We start from the raw sequence: 14,418 nt of genomic DNA, 5'->3' as shown, positions 1-14,418 counted from the left end.
GGCGTGGCGCCTCGGCCCTACTGCCTACTGCTATCGAAGGGGGGCGTGGCGCCACGCCCCTCTCCCCGGGTCCACGGCGCTGTCGTGTCCAGAGCCAGGGGAGTTCCGGGGAGATTCAGACGTGTGACGTGGTCCTGTCTACAATAGTAAACGCAATAACGGATGCTGCAGTTTAGGACCGCATTTCTAGGACCCTACATTTTGTAACACGTTTGTATTTCCTTGGCGAATGCATCTCATGGTTCATTTAGGAATGATTAATGAAAACGTGATGAAACACAGTACGTTGCGAATCATATCTAAAACGACCGAAATAAACCCTAACCCTAATCGTAACCATCTATAACCAATACTTAAACTTAACTTTTAAATTAGGTTACAGATGCATCTCCAATCTAATTCCTAAATGCAACCATCTCCAGCTAATACCTGAACTTAAACATCTCTAACCTAATACCTCAACTAAGCATCTCTAATACCTAAGCTAACCATCTAACAAGGTAAAATCAGCAATATAGTAAAGTAGAAAATACAACATTTACAAAGCCATCCTAGGATCTATTATAAATAACTCGCCTGCGCATGCGCCTTGGCAAACTCAAATCAACGGCGGTCCTGGGAGTGCGGTCCTACGACTGCGGGGCGCACTATTCGCTGTTGCAGGAACTCTTAAGTCGCCCACCGCCGCTGATCAGCAGTCAAGCAACTGGTAACGCCGTTACTTCAAACATCCGTGGAGCTCGGATCGATGGTTTTATTGGCGGTAAGTATCGGAGTGTACGATTCAATTGGAGTCTGAGTAACGCGTTTCTTAAATACTGTCTTTCGTTTGCGCCAGTAGGACTGTTGTTCGCTCCGCAACTAGCGCGATGCTAACTCAACAGCGCTACTTGACGACAGCTAACCCGCTAGCCCTAAGCTAGCCCCGCTGGTGCACGGGTGGGACGAGATCTGTGGGTTTATCTCATGGCTGATGATCGATATCCACGTGTTGATACTGCGAAACCCGACCGAGCAACCTGTGGGCTGTCTGCTGAGACAATCGAGATTAAAGCACAAGGCATGACTCAAAACTGTCAGGCATGTAAAGACTGCATGTATGAACTCATGAAAAATTCACGTGTGATTCATCCTCTTATTCTCGGTTCGAGACCCTCCGATCCTTCAGGAATCATGCATGCCTGCTGATGCAACTGTTGTTATTTTCCAGCCGGCGAAGATGCGCTTATAGGACGTATGTGTTTTCTTTCTGAATCATTTTGCCCAAGTGTTTGTTAGTATTAATGCTCGAGTTGTGTTCGAGCATTACAGTTGTATAGTGCCCGTGTGTAAGGCGATCGGGGGTCCCACGCCCACGTCTGAAAGCCTCCACCGCTTGGGGACGCAACAGGTGTGTCAGCCAAGTTGTCATCGACACTGGAAACAAATCGTAATCTGCTTTGTTGAATGGATTTGCATTGGAGGGGTATTATCGTGCCCTGCAGCCTCTCCCTGGTTTATTAGACGTCCTCAGATGAGGTCAGGGGAGAATCGCTCACTATGCGTCCGTGGAACAAAACAGGAAGTCTCTTCACGTGTCATTGATTTTATCGCTGCGACTCTTGACAGGGGGGGGGGGGGGGGGGAGGAGCAGTCAATGCTTCTGCACCGAAAGATGTTGGTTATGGCATGAGCCACCTGTGAAATCTATTTGGTTGGGTGGAAAGAGCTCTCTGAAGTGTTTGCCATTGTCAACTGTTTTTTTTATTTTAAGAATGCTATTTGTTTAGGTATGCCTTTTTCGCCTCGGGATATTTATATCTCGAAGGTTCCCTGTAATTTTCCTCTTGCATGAATAGATTTGTGCCCAGGGATAGTTGGTGTGGTTTTGTTGAGTTTCAGCTCGCAACAAGTCTAACGTGTGCCAAATGTAGGCTTTTGGTATTTGCAGGAAGTTATTTTGCAGAAGTGTCGAGGCATGCTACTGGAATTTATTGTTCATAAAACATTAATCAGTTGAAGCGCATTTGAAGAGCACATAAATCATTAAGTATCCATGCTGTTCTTAAGCCAAAATGATTTAAGGCAATGTGACTAATGATGACTAAGGTTTGAATATTAGGTTAAGTAACATAAATATGATAATCAATTTGTTGCAAAGTGTAAGCTCAATATGCTGTATCTTTGCACATAAAGGGAAGTCTGATCATTTATTTCCAGTCAGAAGTAAACGCCCTATTTACAGTTGGAAGTTCCAGCTGTAAATAGGGCGCATATTTCTTGATTCCAGCGTGGAATCAAGAAATATGCAAACAGTTGTCACACATATGGCTCAGGTTGTACACACACCCCTATTTCTGTGTCTTACGGGTCATTCCCTCCCCACCCATAAAACCAGCATGCACACCTACACTACACTACACACTACAGCTCTAGGTAGTGTGTACATGTGGCAAGGAAGGAGAGGCTGTCTTAACAAACAGGATATGACCTTCTACCACCGCTCCCCTGACCTGTCCGGAGATAGGCCCAGTGGACTGAGACTAGAGTTTACACACACATGGATGCAATTAGAGATTATGTTGGGCGACCCAAATTCTATTTACGTTATTTAAAAACCTACAAAGGTGCCCCCCCTACTGCACCCTCCTAAATTGTTACATACTCATTATTGTTGTTGGAGAAATATTGTCTGAAAATACTCGAAATAGTGTTTCTGCTATTATGTATCAAAAAACACTTTATGATGCTGTAGGAGGCATTAGCTCACGAATGGCTTCAGACTAAATGTAGGAAGCAACCGGAGAAAACAGACGATGTGAAGGCCTCAAACTGCGGACTGAAAACTGTGTGTGTGCTATCATTAACGCCTTCATAATAATAATCAAAATGACTTCATGATGACAGGCGGCAGTAAGGCGGTGACCCCCCCCCCCCCAGGCCGGCGTGGAGGACGGTGAGGAGCTGAGCGGGCCGGGGTGGAGGAGGAGGGGGAGGAAGCATGGGCGCGCGGCGGTGGCTGTACCGGCCGGCCGTCCCCAACACGGCCGTCCTGTACGGCTCGCTGGCCCTCTTCGTGTCCATCCTCCACAACGTGTTCCTGCTGTACTACGTCGAGACCTTCGTGTCCGTCTACAAGATCGACAAGGTCTCCTTCTGGGTGGGAGAGGTAGGCCAACGTGCGAAGAGAGAGAGAGAGAGAGGGAAGGCCAAACGAATCCTTAAATTCACATCCAAACAAAGAAAACTGTATTCTATTTTTAAATTACAAACCTCGAACGCATCCAAACGATGAAACGTTGCTGAGGACAGGACGAGGTCTTGCTCGCTGAACTACCAACCCAACACTCCATCGTCGGTGTCTAACGGCCCGGCTGGCTCCGTCAGTGAGTGTGTTAAGCGTCGTTGTCTACAGAGCCCTTTAACGTTGGCTCCTTCCCCCTCCATAGGCTGTGTTCCTGATATGGAACAGCTTCAACGACCCCCTCTTCGGCTGGTTGAGCGACCGGGCCTTTCTTAGCTCGCCACAGTGAGTCTCTCCCCATCTCCCTGTATTTATAACTGCAGTCAGTCACCAAATGTAGTGAGATCTTCTCATAGGACGGCCATTATCCTGGACTGTTGAGCGGTGGACCTGTGTGTACCACCTCCATCTATTCTAGTATAGATATTGCATTGCTGTTGAGTTGTTTTAATGCTGCTATACTGTTCCTTTTTGTTTTTACTTTATTAATTAATTGTCATGTTTTTGACATGATGTAAATTAGCCTCTTGGCTAACTCGTAAAACTTAAAAAAAAAAATTACAACTAAAGTTGATTGATGTGTACTGTCACTATGAATACAATTTGAAGTCATGACGCCCCCTCTTACGTTGATCGGCCCCCCTCCCTCCCCCCCTCCCCAGGGTGGGCTCCCAGATCACATCCCCCGAGGTGGTGCTGAAGCGCCTGGCCGCCCTCTCCCGCAACGGGCCCCTGTTCGCCCTCTCCTTCCTGGGCTTCTGGGTGGCGTGGGCGCGGCCCTCGCTCCAGTTCCTGGTGTGCCTGTGCCTCTACGACGGCTTCCTCACCGCCGTGGACCTCAACCACAACGCCCTGCTGGCGGACCTGGCGGTGTCGGCGGCGGATCGCACGCGCCTCAACTTCCACTGCTCGCTGTTCAGCGCCGTGGGCTCGCTGTCCGTCTTCCTGTCCTACTGCTTCTGGGACAAGGAGGACCTGCGCTCGTTCCGGCTGTTCTGCGTGGCGCTGGCGGCCGTGTCGGCGCTGGGCTTCTGGGCCGTGTCCCGGCTGCTACGGCAGCGCTTCGAGAGCCAGCTCCGCCCCGGGACGAACGACGCTGCCGGCCTCAAAGAGTGAGTGGCTCACCGGGAAGAGCGTGTACTGTTAAAGGCCCAGTCCTGATCGCAGTGACCCCGGTTGGTTTTTTGCACGTGGTGCATTGCTGCTGATGTCCTCCCCTCTATCTCCAATTCCTTCCTGTCTATCTCACTCCATCATCAAGCATAATAATGCAATTAAAAAGAGTGGTGACGTGGCGTTCCGCGCTGTTCCGCGCCGTTCCACGCTGTTCCGCGGCGTTCCGTTTGACAGACCTGATAGGAGACAAAGGAACAGTCATGGCTGAGATCCATGTTGGTTTAAAGTTTAAATCTCTAACACCATTGTTGTTATTGTAGTTTACGGTTCAAATCCCCAAAGCCATTGTTGTTGCAGTTAAACGTTTTTATATCAGGCTCTTCTACTCAATTGAAGAACTACTGAAAATGAATAGCATAGCCATAATTGGAAGCAAGCAATGTTACTTACTTTCATTATTACATTTTTGTGTTTTTTATTTCCCTTATTCCCCTCACTGTCTCCCCATTAGGATAGTTACTTACTTCCTTACTAGTGTGCACTATCTATCTATCCATTTCCTCTTTCCTCCTTTTTACCATGGTTGAGCGTGAGATAGATAAATAAACTTTGACTTGATGTGCAACCAAATCGTTTTGCTCCTGTTGTGACCGTTGTCTCCGTCCCTCTCCCTTCTCCCCCAGGCTGGGCATCGGCCATGCCCTGCCTCCCCAGGAACAGCCCGTCACCATCGGACAGTACCTCAGGCAGCTCTCCAAGCACAAGAACTTCATGTGGTTCGCGTCGATGAACCTCGTCCAGGTAAACACCAAGGTGTCGCACCCTACGTCAGGCACGCTGACGTCAGAGTACACCAAACACGCACATGCAGTCAAGAGATCCTGTATCAACAAACCATGGCCAGATGGACAGTGTTGAAACTGCTGCTAATCAAGTGGGACATGATATTGGGTCAGACACCATTTAGCCTAACCAATAGGGCTGTCTCTTTACTTTCTTTTTCTCCTAAATTAGGCTAGTTTTCCTTTTTAGTTTAGGAAGTCCTTGTAGCAAAGCCAATTACTTCATGTCACCTAGACGTCTGCCACACTGTAATCCAATCTTTAATTTAAGACAAAGGATGCAGGGTGGTGGTGTTGAAAGACCGGTTTATTATCAAGCTTTGATAAGTGTGTGTGTGTGTGTGTGTGTGTGTGTGTGTGTGTGTGTGTGTGTGTGTGTGTGTGTGTGTGTGTGTGTGTGTGTGTGTGTGTGTGTGTGTGTGTGTGTGTGTGTGTGTGTGTGTGTGTGTGTGTGTGTGTGTGTGTGTGGATGGCTGGTTTAACCTATGGCTTATTCAACAGATGTGCAGCCTCACCCAGCCACATAGTCCGATTAGTCTCGGGCAGGTGGGGCGGCTTAAACCAGCCATCATCCACACACGCTACCACATTCCTACTTTAATAGATGCAGCCCTTCAATAGACCGTTGTTGGACCATTGGTAACACATCGGTATTACTAATCTGATTTCAAGGGCCACCTCTTGAGACAACAACACCAAACCTGTTTGTATGAGTACTGTGACTACCTTCTCTCTGCTTTGAGTTCCTGGTGTTCCCCTGTTGGAGTGGAGCCACCCTGGTTCCTCATCACTGACTCTGAGCTGGTGCTCTCTCCCTGCAGGTGTTTCACTGCCACTTCAACAGCAACTTCTTCCCCCTGTTCCTTGAACATCTGCTCTCGGACAACATCTCGGCCTCGGCCGGCTCTCTCCTGCTAGGTAGCCGTCGCTTTCAGAGGAGCAGAGCGTTCCCAAACTCCCATGCATGTGAACAGTAGTCTGACTGGAACATTCTGCTCTGTCGTGAAATACTGTTGAGTTCAAAGCGTGTGTGTGTGTGTGTGTGTGTGTGTGTCGCTTCAACTACACAAATGCACCACAGCTCTTCGCTAATAGTGAGTAACGTGTGTGTGTGTGTGTGGGGCTCTTCTCTCCTCTGGGCCAGGCGTCTCCTACATCGCGCCCCACCTCAACAACCTGTACTTCCTGACCCTGTGTCGGCGCTACGGCGTGTACCAGGTGATCCGCTGGCTCTTCATGCTCAAGCTGGGCCTCAGCGTGGCCATGCTGCTAGCCGGAGCCGACCATATCTACCTACTGTGCATCTTCATCGCCAGGTAGCGCGCGCAAGTGACTCACACGTGCACGCCCGTCGGGCTGGAATCAGAGGGAAAGCACAGAGTTGTAGTTTTGTTTCCTCATTGCCTAAAGAGCACTTAATTATTTTTCTCTTATTTTACTACGTTGCATGGCTCGTGCCGGAAGAGAGTATTGGTTTTGCTGATGCCTCAGGCTTTATTCAGTTGGTTTCACTTTCGCTGTTCGCTGACCCTATAGGGTCGGGTTTCATAGGGTTTCATACCCTATGAAACCATAGGGTATGAAACCATAGGGTTTCATACCTGCCACTTTGTTTCAGTTGTCTTAGGATTTCCCTTTTCAATCGAATTCTAACCTTTTTACAAGCAGCCGGTTCTCTTCATTCTGTCATAAACCAATGGTCTCACATGTGACCAGTGGTGGCATTACATCTACTATTTAGTAAACGGAGAAGGATGGTGTCCATATAATTTCGGAGGCTTATTTTTTTTTCTTTTCATTCCCCCAAAAAATACATCATTCTTTAAACTGAAACAATCAATCTAAACACAGTGGGAACATCTGTTTTAATTTAAGACTTACAAAACAAGTGCTTTTTGCAAGCAAGTGTTTGACCTGTCTTACTGTCTCTCTCGTCCTCCATGTCTTACGGTCTCTCTCTGTCTCTCGCTGTGTCTTGTCTGTCTCTCTTTTTTTCTTTTTTTGTCTCTCACCCTCTCTCTGTTCCTCCCTCCCCAGTAACCGCGTGTTCACAGAAGGAACGTGCAAGCTGCTGAACTTGGTCATCTCCGACCTGGTGGACGAGGATTTCGTGCTGAACCGCCGGCGGCAGGCAGCGTCCGCGCTGCTCTTCGGGATGGTCGCCCTGGTAACCAAACCAGGCCAGACTTTCGCCCCGCTCATCGGCACCTGGCTGCTTTGTTTCTACACAGGTACCCCCAGAATCTGTGCGTTAGTCTACACCGGTACCCCCAGTGTCTGTGTGTCGGCCTACACTGGTACCCCCATAGTCCAGACAGTCCCTTAGTCTACACTGGTACCCTCAGAATCTGTGCGTTAGTCTACACGGGTACCCCCAGAGTCTGTCTGTCAGTCGACACTGGTACCCCCATATTCCCGACAGTCCCTTTAGTCTCCACAGGTATCCTCAGAGTGTAGTTAATCTATGGGTCTACACCATTGGTTCTCAAAGTGCGGCCCGCGGGCCAATGGCGGCCCGCGGAATCATTCCTGGCGGCCCACAATGACATACATAATTATGTAATTTATATAGAATAATAACAAAATAAAATAAAAAAATAAAAAACGTTATCTTATTATTATATCAATATTAATTTAAACAAAAATAAATGATTCTAAAGAGAAAAGTCGACTCTCTATTTTTCAATTAAATCCTTTTACATTTGTTAGTTTTAATCCGACTGTACATTACTATACATACAATACATTACTTTGAAAGGCTGAACCTCAGTTTTGTGATTTAGACCTCACATGACCTCACTCCCAGAGGTCCACGGTGCAAGGTTTTTTTTGACCACTGGGATGCTGGCGGCGTTTCCCGCCAATTTTTATTTTCCTTAGGCAGCCCTCAGTCAAATTTTGGCTTCCTATATTGGCCCTCAGTTGTCAAAACTTTGGAAACCCCTGGTCTACACAGATAGCCCTAGACATTCTCTTGGTCACAGTGGTCTCTTGGTCTGCGCCTCTTGATGCATCGGGGCTGGAATGTGCTCCATTCTGGTCCGGTTCCTCTTGTGTCTTGTGGTTCGGGAGGATCTATAACTAGAGTTGGATTGAGATGTGAAACCGATCGCTGACACTATGTCTCGACTCGTGGTTAACAACAACAACAACAACAAAAAAAAGAATACAAAGCAACCAGAATGGTGTTATTGCACTCACGGGGAAAAAAAATAGTCTTATTTAATACTTACTCTTACTTAATATGCCCCCCCCCCCCCCCCTCCTCCACTTTTCAGGATACGACATCTTCGAGCGGCGGCCAGCGCAGCATGCCCTGGTGGGGGTGGGAGTGGCCCCCGAGGGAGGCCCCCAGGGCGCCGGCCCGGCCCCGGGCACGGCCCCCCTGCGCCTGGGCTGCTTCTACATGCTGGTGGTGGTCCCCATCATCTGCGCCCTCCTCCAGCTCACCGCCTGGTCCCGCTTCACGCTCCACGGCCGCAAACTGCAGGGCATTAAGACCCAGCGGCAGGGGGCCCAGCACGCCCCGCTGGCCGACGTCAAGGCCATCTGAGAGCCCGGGCGCACCGTGGGAGCAGCGCTCTCGCACGCGGGGCACTTTTGGGCTAAAAATGGCCGTCGAGAAAGTGCCATTGACTTTGTTTGAAATGAACTTTGTACCGCTAGATTAGAGAGAGAGAGAGAGGAGAAAAACTGCCAAAAACTGAGAACTTGTTTTTATAGAAATTATATGAACAACAAATCTTTAAAGAACTGCCTTATTTTGATATTTTCATCATAAAAGGCTTCATATTTATATGTGAACTGATGGACGAGGCAATTAATCATTGTTTTCGTTGTTGAATGACTGAACTTTTCTTATTTTGTAGTGGCGCTCATACTATGGAAAATATTGTCCCGTGTGCTTTTTTTTGGTTTTGCTTTTGTTTTTTAACCAAAACAAAGCCCAAAATAAATTTGTAGCTTTATGAGAACTATTGTGAAGCACAGGCTATGTTCCTTCTGTGTGTCAAAGTGAAACTACACGGAATACCCAGAGAGAACTGAAGCTAAATCAGTTCTCTCACTGTCCTCTGAACGTTAGCAATCCCAAGCCAAAACGGTTCTCTCTCTGTCCTCTGACCGTCAGAGAACCAAAGCCAAGACGGTTTTCTCACGTTCTCCTGACCGTGAGAGAACAACAGCTATAACGGTTCCCTCTGGCCTCTAACCGTGAGAGAACCAAAGCCAAGACGGTTCTCTCCGTCTTCTGGCTGTGATGACCCTCCCTTCATGTTTTTTATTTTTCAATGCGATGCTGCACATTTGTTAACGTTTTTGTATACTGACCAAGGTCTTGCACAAACCTGCCATTCATCTTATCGGCTTTTCAACATTGTAGGATTTGGGCTTGTGGAATTGGTGGGCATTATGAAATTTATTTCAATATTTGTGTTTATCATATATAATGGTGTGTTGTAGTTGGTCGATCAGAAAGGAAATGCCACCACAGTGCCAATTACGTATTTATACAACTTCTTTACATTCCATTTTTAGATGAATTGCGTCTTTGACACATTCATGACCCAAAATGTCAATAAATGTATCTAATCAAATCTTCCAGTGGCGGACTCGGACTGTTTGAAGGGCAGGGGCGAAATAATACACATTCTGCACAGCATGGGGCCCAACCGGCGTGCAAAAAGCTATGATGCGTCATGTAGGGCCCTTTCTCTCGTATTCACCACTCCAGAGGGCACTTTTTCAACCATGGAGTCACTGTAAGGGCATTAAGAGGGCACTCATTGAGGCACGTTATCAAATTCTCTTGTTCTAGAGGGCTCATCATCATAATTTATTGTAAGAAGGGGCACCCAATATTTTTTTTCACATGTAAAGGGAAGCCAATATGGCACTTTCGCTCGTATTCGCCACTCTTGAGGGCACTTTTTTAACCATGGTGGCATGGAACCATGCCCCCCCCCCCCCCCCCCCTGAGTCCGCCACTGAAATCTTCTGTTATACTGTTTACTTGATCCCCATTATAGTCTGCTAACAGATCAAAGAAAAACGGAATTACTTAGAAAGCTCTTTGTGAAATGTGAAAAGTACTCTAACAAATAATGTTTCAGTATGTATGAAATAAACTACTACACATGAAACTAACCAATTGGAACGATTTTTTGTATTATAACGGACTCTCACTTACTCTTACCATAAGTCATTACCATAAATCACAATGTCTCCATAAAATCTGGGGATTTTCTCAGATAGACAAATACAATTAAACAATTAACTTCCTATAAAAATACTTGGACTTGTCTTGCAGTACGCTGTAATATGCATACATTTTGTATTGGAAACAAAATAATTAGAATTGTATACACAGGTATGGAAGAATTTCTACGATTTCTGAGTTAATTCAAATAATTAAGTTTTGAGGACTCCGAATTTAGACTTTACAGATTAAAAGTCCGTATTCCGCATTCTAATATCGGAGTTCTAGATTCCAAAAAAGAGTCAGAATCTGAGTTTATCTCACTATTGGAAGAAGAAAAGACTGAATTCTGAAATAAAGTATATTAAGCTTTCCTTAATGTAGCGAGAACACACATGAGTAGAGGAACCTAGTGCGCTTCTGCCTGCATCGTTTACATCAAATGCGCCTGCGCATTGAGCATATGGGTGTGCTTTGTGTTTACCCATCATGCTTTGCCTCATGCAAGAAGTGTTGTAGATTGTTAAGTATTTAATAATGTTTTTGTTCACTCACATAATGCATGACTTTAAACTAAAAATGGTGTTAATATATAGGCCAAAAAAAATAATAAGATTCAGTTTTTACCTTTTAAACCCTTAGTGAGAAGGGTAGTTCTGCCAATGGGGTTCCCCGCGAACTCTACTACCGGCAGTACACTCTTGATTCTCTTCAGATCGCATAAATCTTTCGCCTTTTACTAAAGATTTCCGTGGAGAGGATCATTATGAGTATCAACTAATTTTTTGATGCCCTGCTTTACTGCGGGGCTTCCTATGTTGTGAATAAAAATTGAATCCCGCAAAGCTCCAATAGCAGTCTCGCGTATCCGGTTCGTACGTGGCATAATACCATCTCTGCATACTATTATAAAAATATCTATACATCGGATTCATTCTGTTTAGTTTTTTTTCACAATGTAACCGAAGTTCATTTTTGTAGGTATATTTCAATTACACCATGAGGACAATAATAGCAAAGCAGTGTGATTATGTATTATATATATATATAAATCTTCATCCATTTCTATCTGACTATATCTAATAATAATAATAATAATAATATATTGAATTTGTAGAGCACTTTACATTTAAGAGAGAGGAAGAAAAATAAAACGGGTTGTTTAAACATATAAGCCTGATGCATAAACAGTAAAACAGTAAAAAATCTCTATATATATATTTAGTATATGCTACACGTGAACCTCCTAAAATGGCGCAATTTGATTGGTTCGCTCTATCCCATGATTGAAATCTCTAGGTTTATTTATTGTTGGAGCGTTCACTAAAACAATTATTTACCTCAAGCTCCCTGAATAGTGGGAATAATTATTAACTAAAGATAGATGTCACGATACCGCAATAGACTGCATATGATGTATTTTATTGAACAGTTTAGAAAGCCCCGCAGTAACGCAGGGCATCAAAAAATTAGTTGATACTCATAATGATCCTCTCCACGGAAATCTTTAGTAAAAGGCGAAAGATTTATGCGATCTGAAGAGAATCAAGAGCGTACTGCCGGTCGAAGAGTTCTCGGGGAAACCTATTCGCAGAACTACCCTTCTCAGTGAGGGTTTAGAGGAAAATAAATAATCGTATTTTTTTTTTGGTCTAAATGTAAACGCAATCTGTTGTTTGAAAGTAATGCATTATTAGTGTACAAAAACATATACATATACTCATAATTCATTGTTTTTTATATTAATCAAAAAAATATTGACTTCTGAGTTCTTCTAATCGTGTGAGCATAGTCAGAGTTCACATTTCTAAACCCAATCTATTTGAAATAATATATAGAGCTCTCTCAGCATATTTTATATTATCAGCCTCCTATTCGGCACCACACACTCACACACATGCACACACGCACTCACACACACAGACACACGAGAACAGGAAGTGAGAGAAAAAGATAGGGACATGTTCAGGGGAACGTGACAAAATAAAGGGTTCAGCGGCTACTACTCTTGCGTTGGATAGACGCGCTCCGGAGCGCCTTTATGCTTCAAAGGCACTGCCTTTTGGTTGCTCTCTCCTACCTGACATAAAAGAAGACTTTGGACTGATTAACTCCAGGTAGGCCTACTTTTAAATACTTTTTCCCGTCATCTGAAATATTTGAAATATGCTTACAGCACAGCACTGTGCTTTGATTTAAATGCAACGAACACATACTACCAGTTTACTACCGGTGGTGACTGTTACCTCTGTCAATTTCGCCTAATTTTCAATTCACCACTGCAATGTGATAGTGTATTAGCTTCATTGAGATTGGGATATTTCAATTATGTTTTGATTGTTTAAATAGTTGTTTGATTATTTTAAGTTGAAAGTAGACCGATATCCAACCAACAGGAAACCATTCGGAAAGGCATTGAAACGAGTTACCGGCTGCTACCATTACATTTCTAAATGTTCCACTGTGCTTTGATTTAAATGCAGCAAACACATGCTACCAGTTTACTACCAGTGACTGTTATCCCTGTGAATCTCACCTAGTTTTCAATTTACCACTGCTAATTTTCAATTTACCACTGCAATGTGATGCATTAGCTTCATTGAGATTGGGATATTTCATTTATGTTTTGATTTTTTAAATAGTTTTTTGATTTTTTTTTTAAAGTAGGCCGAAATCCAACTATGCAACAGGAAACCATTCAGAAAGGCATTGAAACAAGTTACATGCTCCTACCATTAAATAAAAAAACATTCTAAATGTTCGAAGCAGGGTGACTTGGATGTAGTCACTTGGAAATAGTCTAGACATTTGAACCGCACACACACACAGACACACCCACATGCACGCACGGACAGACACACAGACAGACAGGCAACCCCTCCCCCCCCCTCCCCCACACACACCTACACACACACCCACACACAGAAACACACACACACTCCTGGCTTTTATGAGAATAAAGAGAAGTAAAAGCTGCTCTGATTGGCTGGGAGAATGCAGAGTGCCTTGTATGGGAAGTGTGGTACGGCACAATGTGACGTTGACATTGATGTCAGTCACTGCTGCTGCACGCTTCCTGTTTCGTGGTCGACCTGTCGGTCTGTTCGTTTAGGTTAACGGCCTTGACATTTAGGCCATGACTGCTCACCGAATCTGGGTAGTTCCTGTGACTTTCATACTGTACGGAGAAACCTGGGACCCATTGTTGTTTCGTTTCTAGCGTGTCCGCCCCTCGACTCAAATATCCTCAAGTGTATCATCTCCCCTGATCAGCCTGCATTCCTGACGTCACAAACGTCACAGGCAATGGGGAGCGGAGTGGGGGGTAGACAGACAGGTGACAAACCAGGTGCACGAACCGTGCAGTACGAGAAAAACTAGTCTCAAAACATTCTACGTCTTGTTGCCATCGCTCACTCATTCCATCCCCCTATTTTCTGCTCAGCTCCAGGATGGTGAACCTGGAGCCCCCGGCCCGGCAGTAGCCCACAGCGAGTGGGGGAGGGGGGGGCAGAGGTGCGGTCAACATGGAGCAGGTGGAGGTGGAGCACGGGTACGAGTACACGACCAGGGACGGCCTCCGGGTGGCCATCCTGCCCCAGGAACGCTACCTTCTGGTCACCAAGACCAGCGACCACTGGTGGCACGTGTGCAAGGACCTGAGCAGCAAGCCTTTCTACATCCCAGCGCAGTATGTGAAGGGGTGCGCGTCCCCAGGCGACGGTCCTTGGGGCACGGGGCTCGATGCCGGGCCTCCGACGGAGAGTCTGGGTGGAAGTGAACCGTTGGATGAGTCATCAGGCGTGGGGCCGATGGGAGGGCCTGCAGGGGATGCCTGGCCGTCCCCTCTGGATGAGGAGTTCACGAGCCCTGTGCACCCCAGGACACGAGGAGCAGGAGGAGCAGCAGCAGGAGGAGGAGGAGCAGGAGGAGGAGCAGGAGAAGGAGGAGGAGGAGGAGGAGGAGGAGGAGGAGGAGGAGATGGAGTAGGAGGAGGAGCAGCAGGAGGAGGAGGAGGAGGAGGAGCAGGAGAAGGAGGA

At 46.0% G+C, this 14,418-nt stretch overlaps 2 protein-coding genes and 2 non-coding genes across 4 annotated transcripts; 3 read left to right on the top strand and 1 right to left on the bottom strand.

The window, feature by feature from the left end:
* Positions 1-611: 611 nt before the first annotated feature.
* On the top strand, positions 612-10,326 carry mfsd13a (major facilitator superfamily domain containing 13A). Its single transcript, XM_030341100.1, has 9 exons — positions 612-763; positions 2,887-3,148; positions 3,429-3,508; positions 3,886-4,335; positions 5,023-5,140; positions 6,003-6,099; positions 6,326-6,497; positions 7,219-7,412; positions 8,460-10,326. The coding sequence occupies exons 2-9, from the start codon at positions 2,981-2,983 to the stop codon at positions 8,732-8,734; spliced, it is 1,554 nt and encodes a 517-aa protein (XP_030196960.1). The 5' UTR covers positions 612-763; positions 2,887-2,980; the 3' UTR covers positions 8,735-10,326.
* A 747-nt stretch (positions 10,327-11,073) lies between these two features.
* LOC115531730 (U5 spliceosomal RNA) lies at positions 11,074-11,189 on the top strand. Its single transcript, XR_003973930.1, has one exon. It is a non-coding gene; the product is annotated as a U5 spliceosomal RNA (small nuclear RNA).
* A 628-nt stretch (positions 11,190-11,817) lies between these two features.
* Positions 11,818-11,933, bottom strand: LOC115531732 (U5 spliceosomal RNA). The gene has a single exon (XR_003973932.1). It is a non-coding gene; the product is annotated as a U5 spliceosomal RNA (small nuclear RNA).
* Positions 11,934-12,077: 144 nt separating this feature from the next.
* On the top strand, positions 12,078-14,349 carry LOC115531099 (rho GTPase-activating protein 27-like; the record flags this gene model as incomplete). The annotated part of the gene is made up of 2 exons (XM_030340143.1): positions 12,078-12,495; positions 13,824-14,349. A coding segment is annotated over exon 2 (444 nt), but the record flags the coding sequence as incomplete, so codon positions are not given.
* Between the last annotated feature and the right edge of the window lie 69 nt (positions 14,350-14,418).

Source organism: Gadus morhua, chromosome 18 (genome assembly GCF_902167405.1).
Source record: "Gadus morhua chromosome 18, gadMor3.0, whole genome shotgun sequence".
NCBI classification, from domain to species: Eukaryota; Metazoa; Chordata; class Actinopteri; order Gadiformes; family Gadidae; genus Gadus; species Gadus morhua.
The sequence above is the reverse complement of the archived record's forward strand: the minus strand, read 5'-3'. Positions and strand labels throughout refer to the sequence as shown.

What these genes read in the sequence shown, in the direction of transcription:
- mfsd13a (XM_030341100.1), top strand. Translation starts at nt 2,981, where the DNA reads ATGGGCGCGCGGCGGTGGCTGTACCGGCCGGCCGTCCCCAACACGGCC. An exon ending in GCCTTTCTTAGCTCGCCACA is followed by an intron (nt 3,509 to 3,885) that starts GTGAGTCTCTCC and finishes CCCCCTCCCCAG; the next exon opens with GGTGGGCTCCCAGATCACAT. An exon ending in CGTCGATGAACCTCGTCCAG is followed by an intron (nt 5,141 to 6,002) that starts GTAAACACCAAG and finishes CTCTCCCTGCAG; the next exon opens with GTGTTTCACTGCCACTTCAA.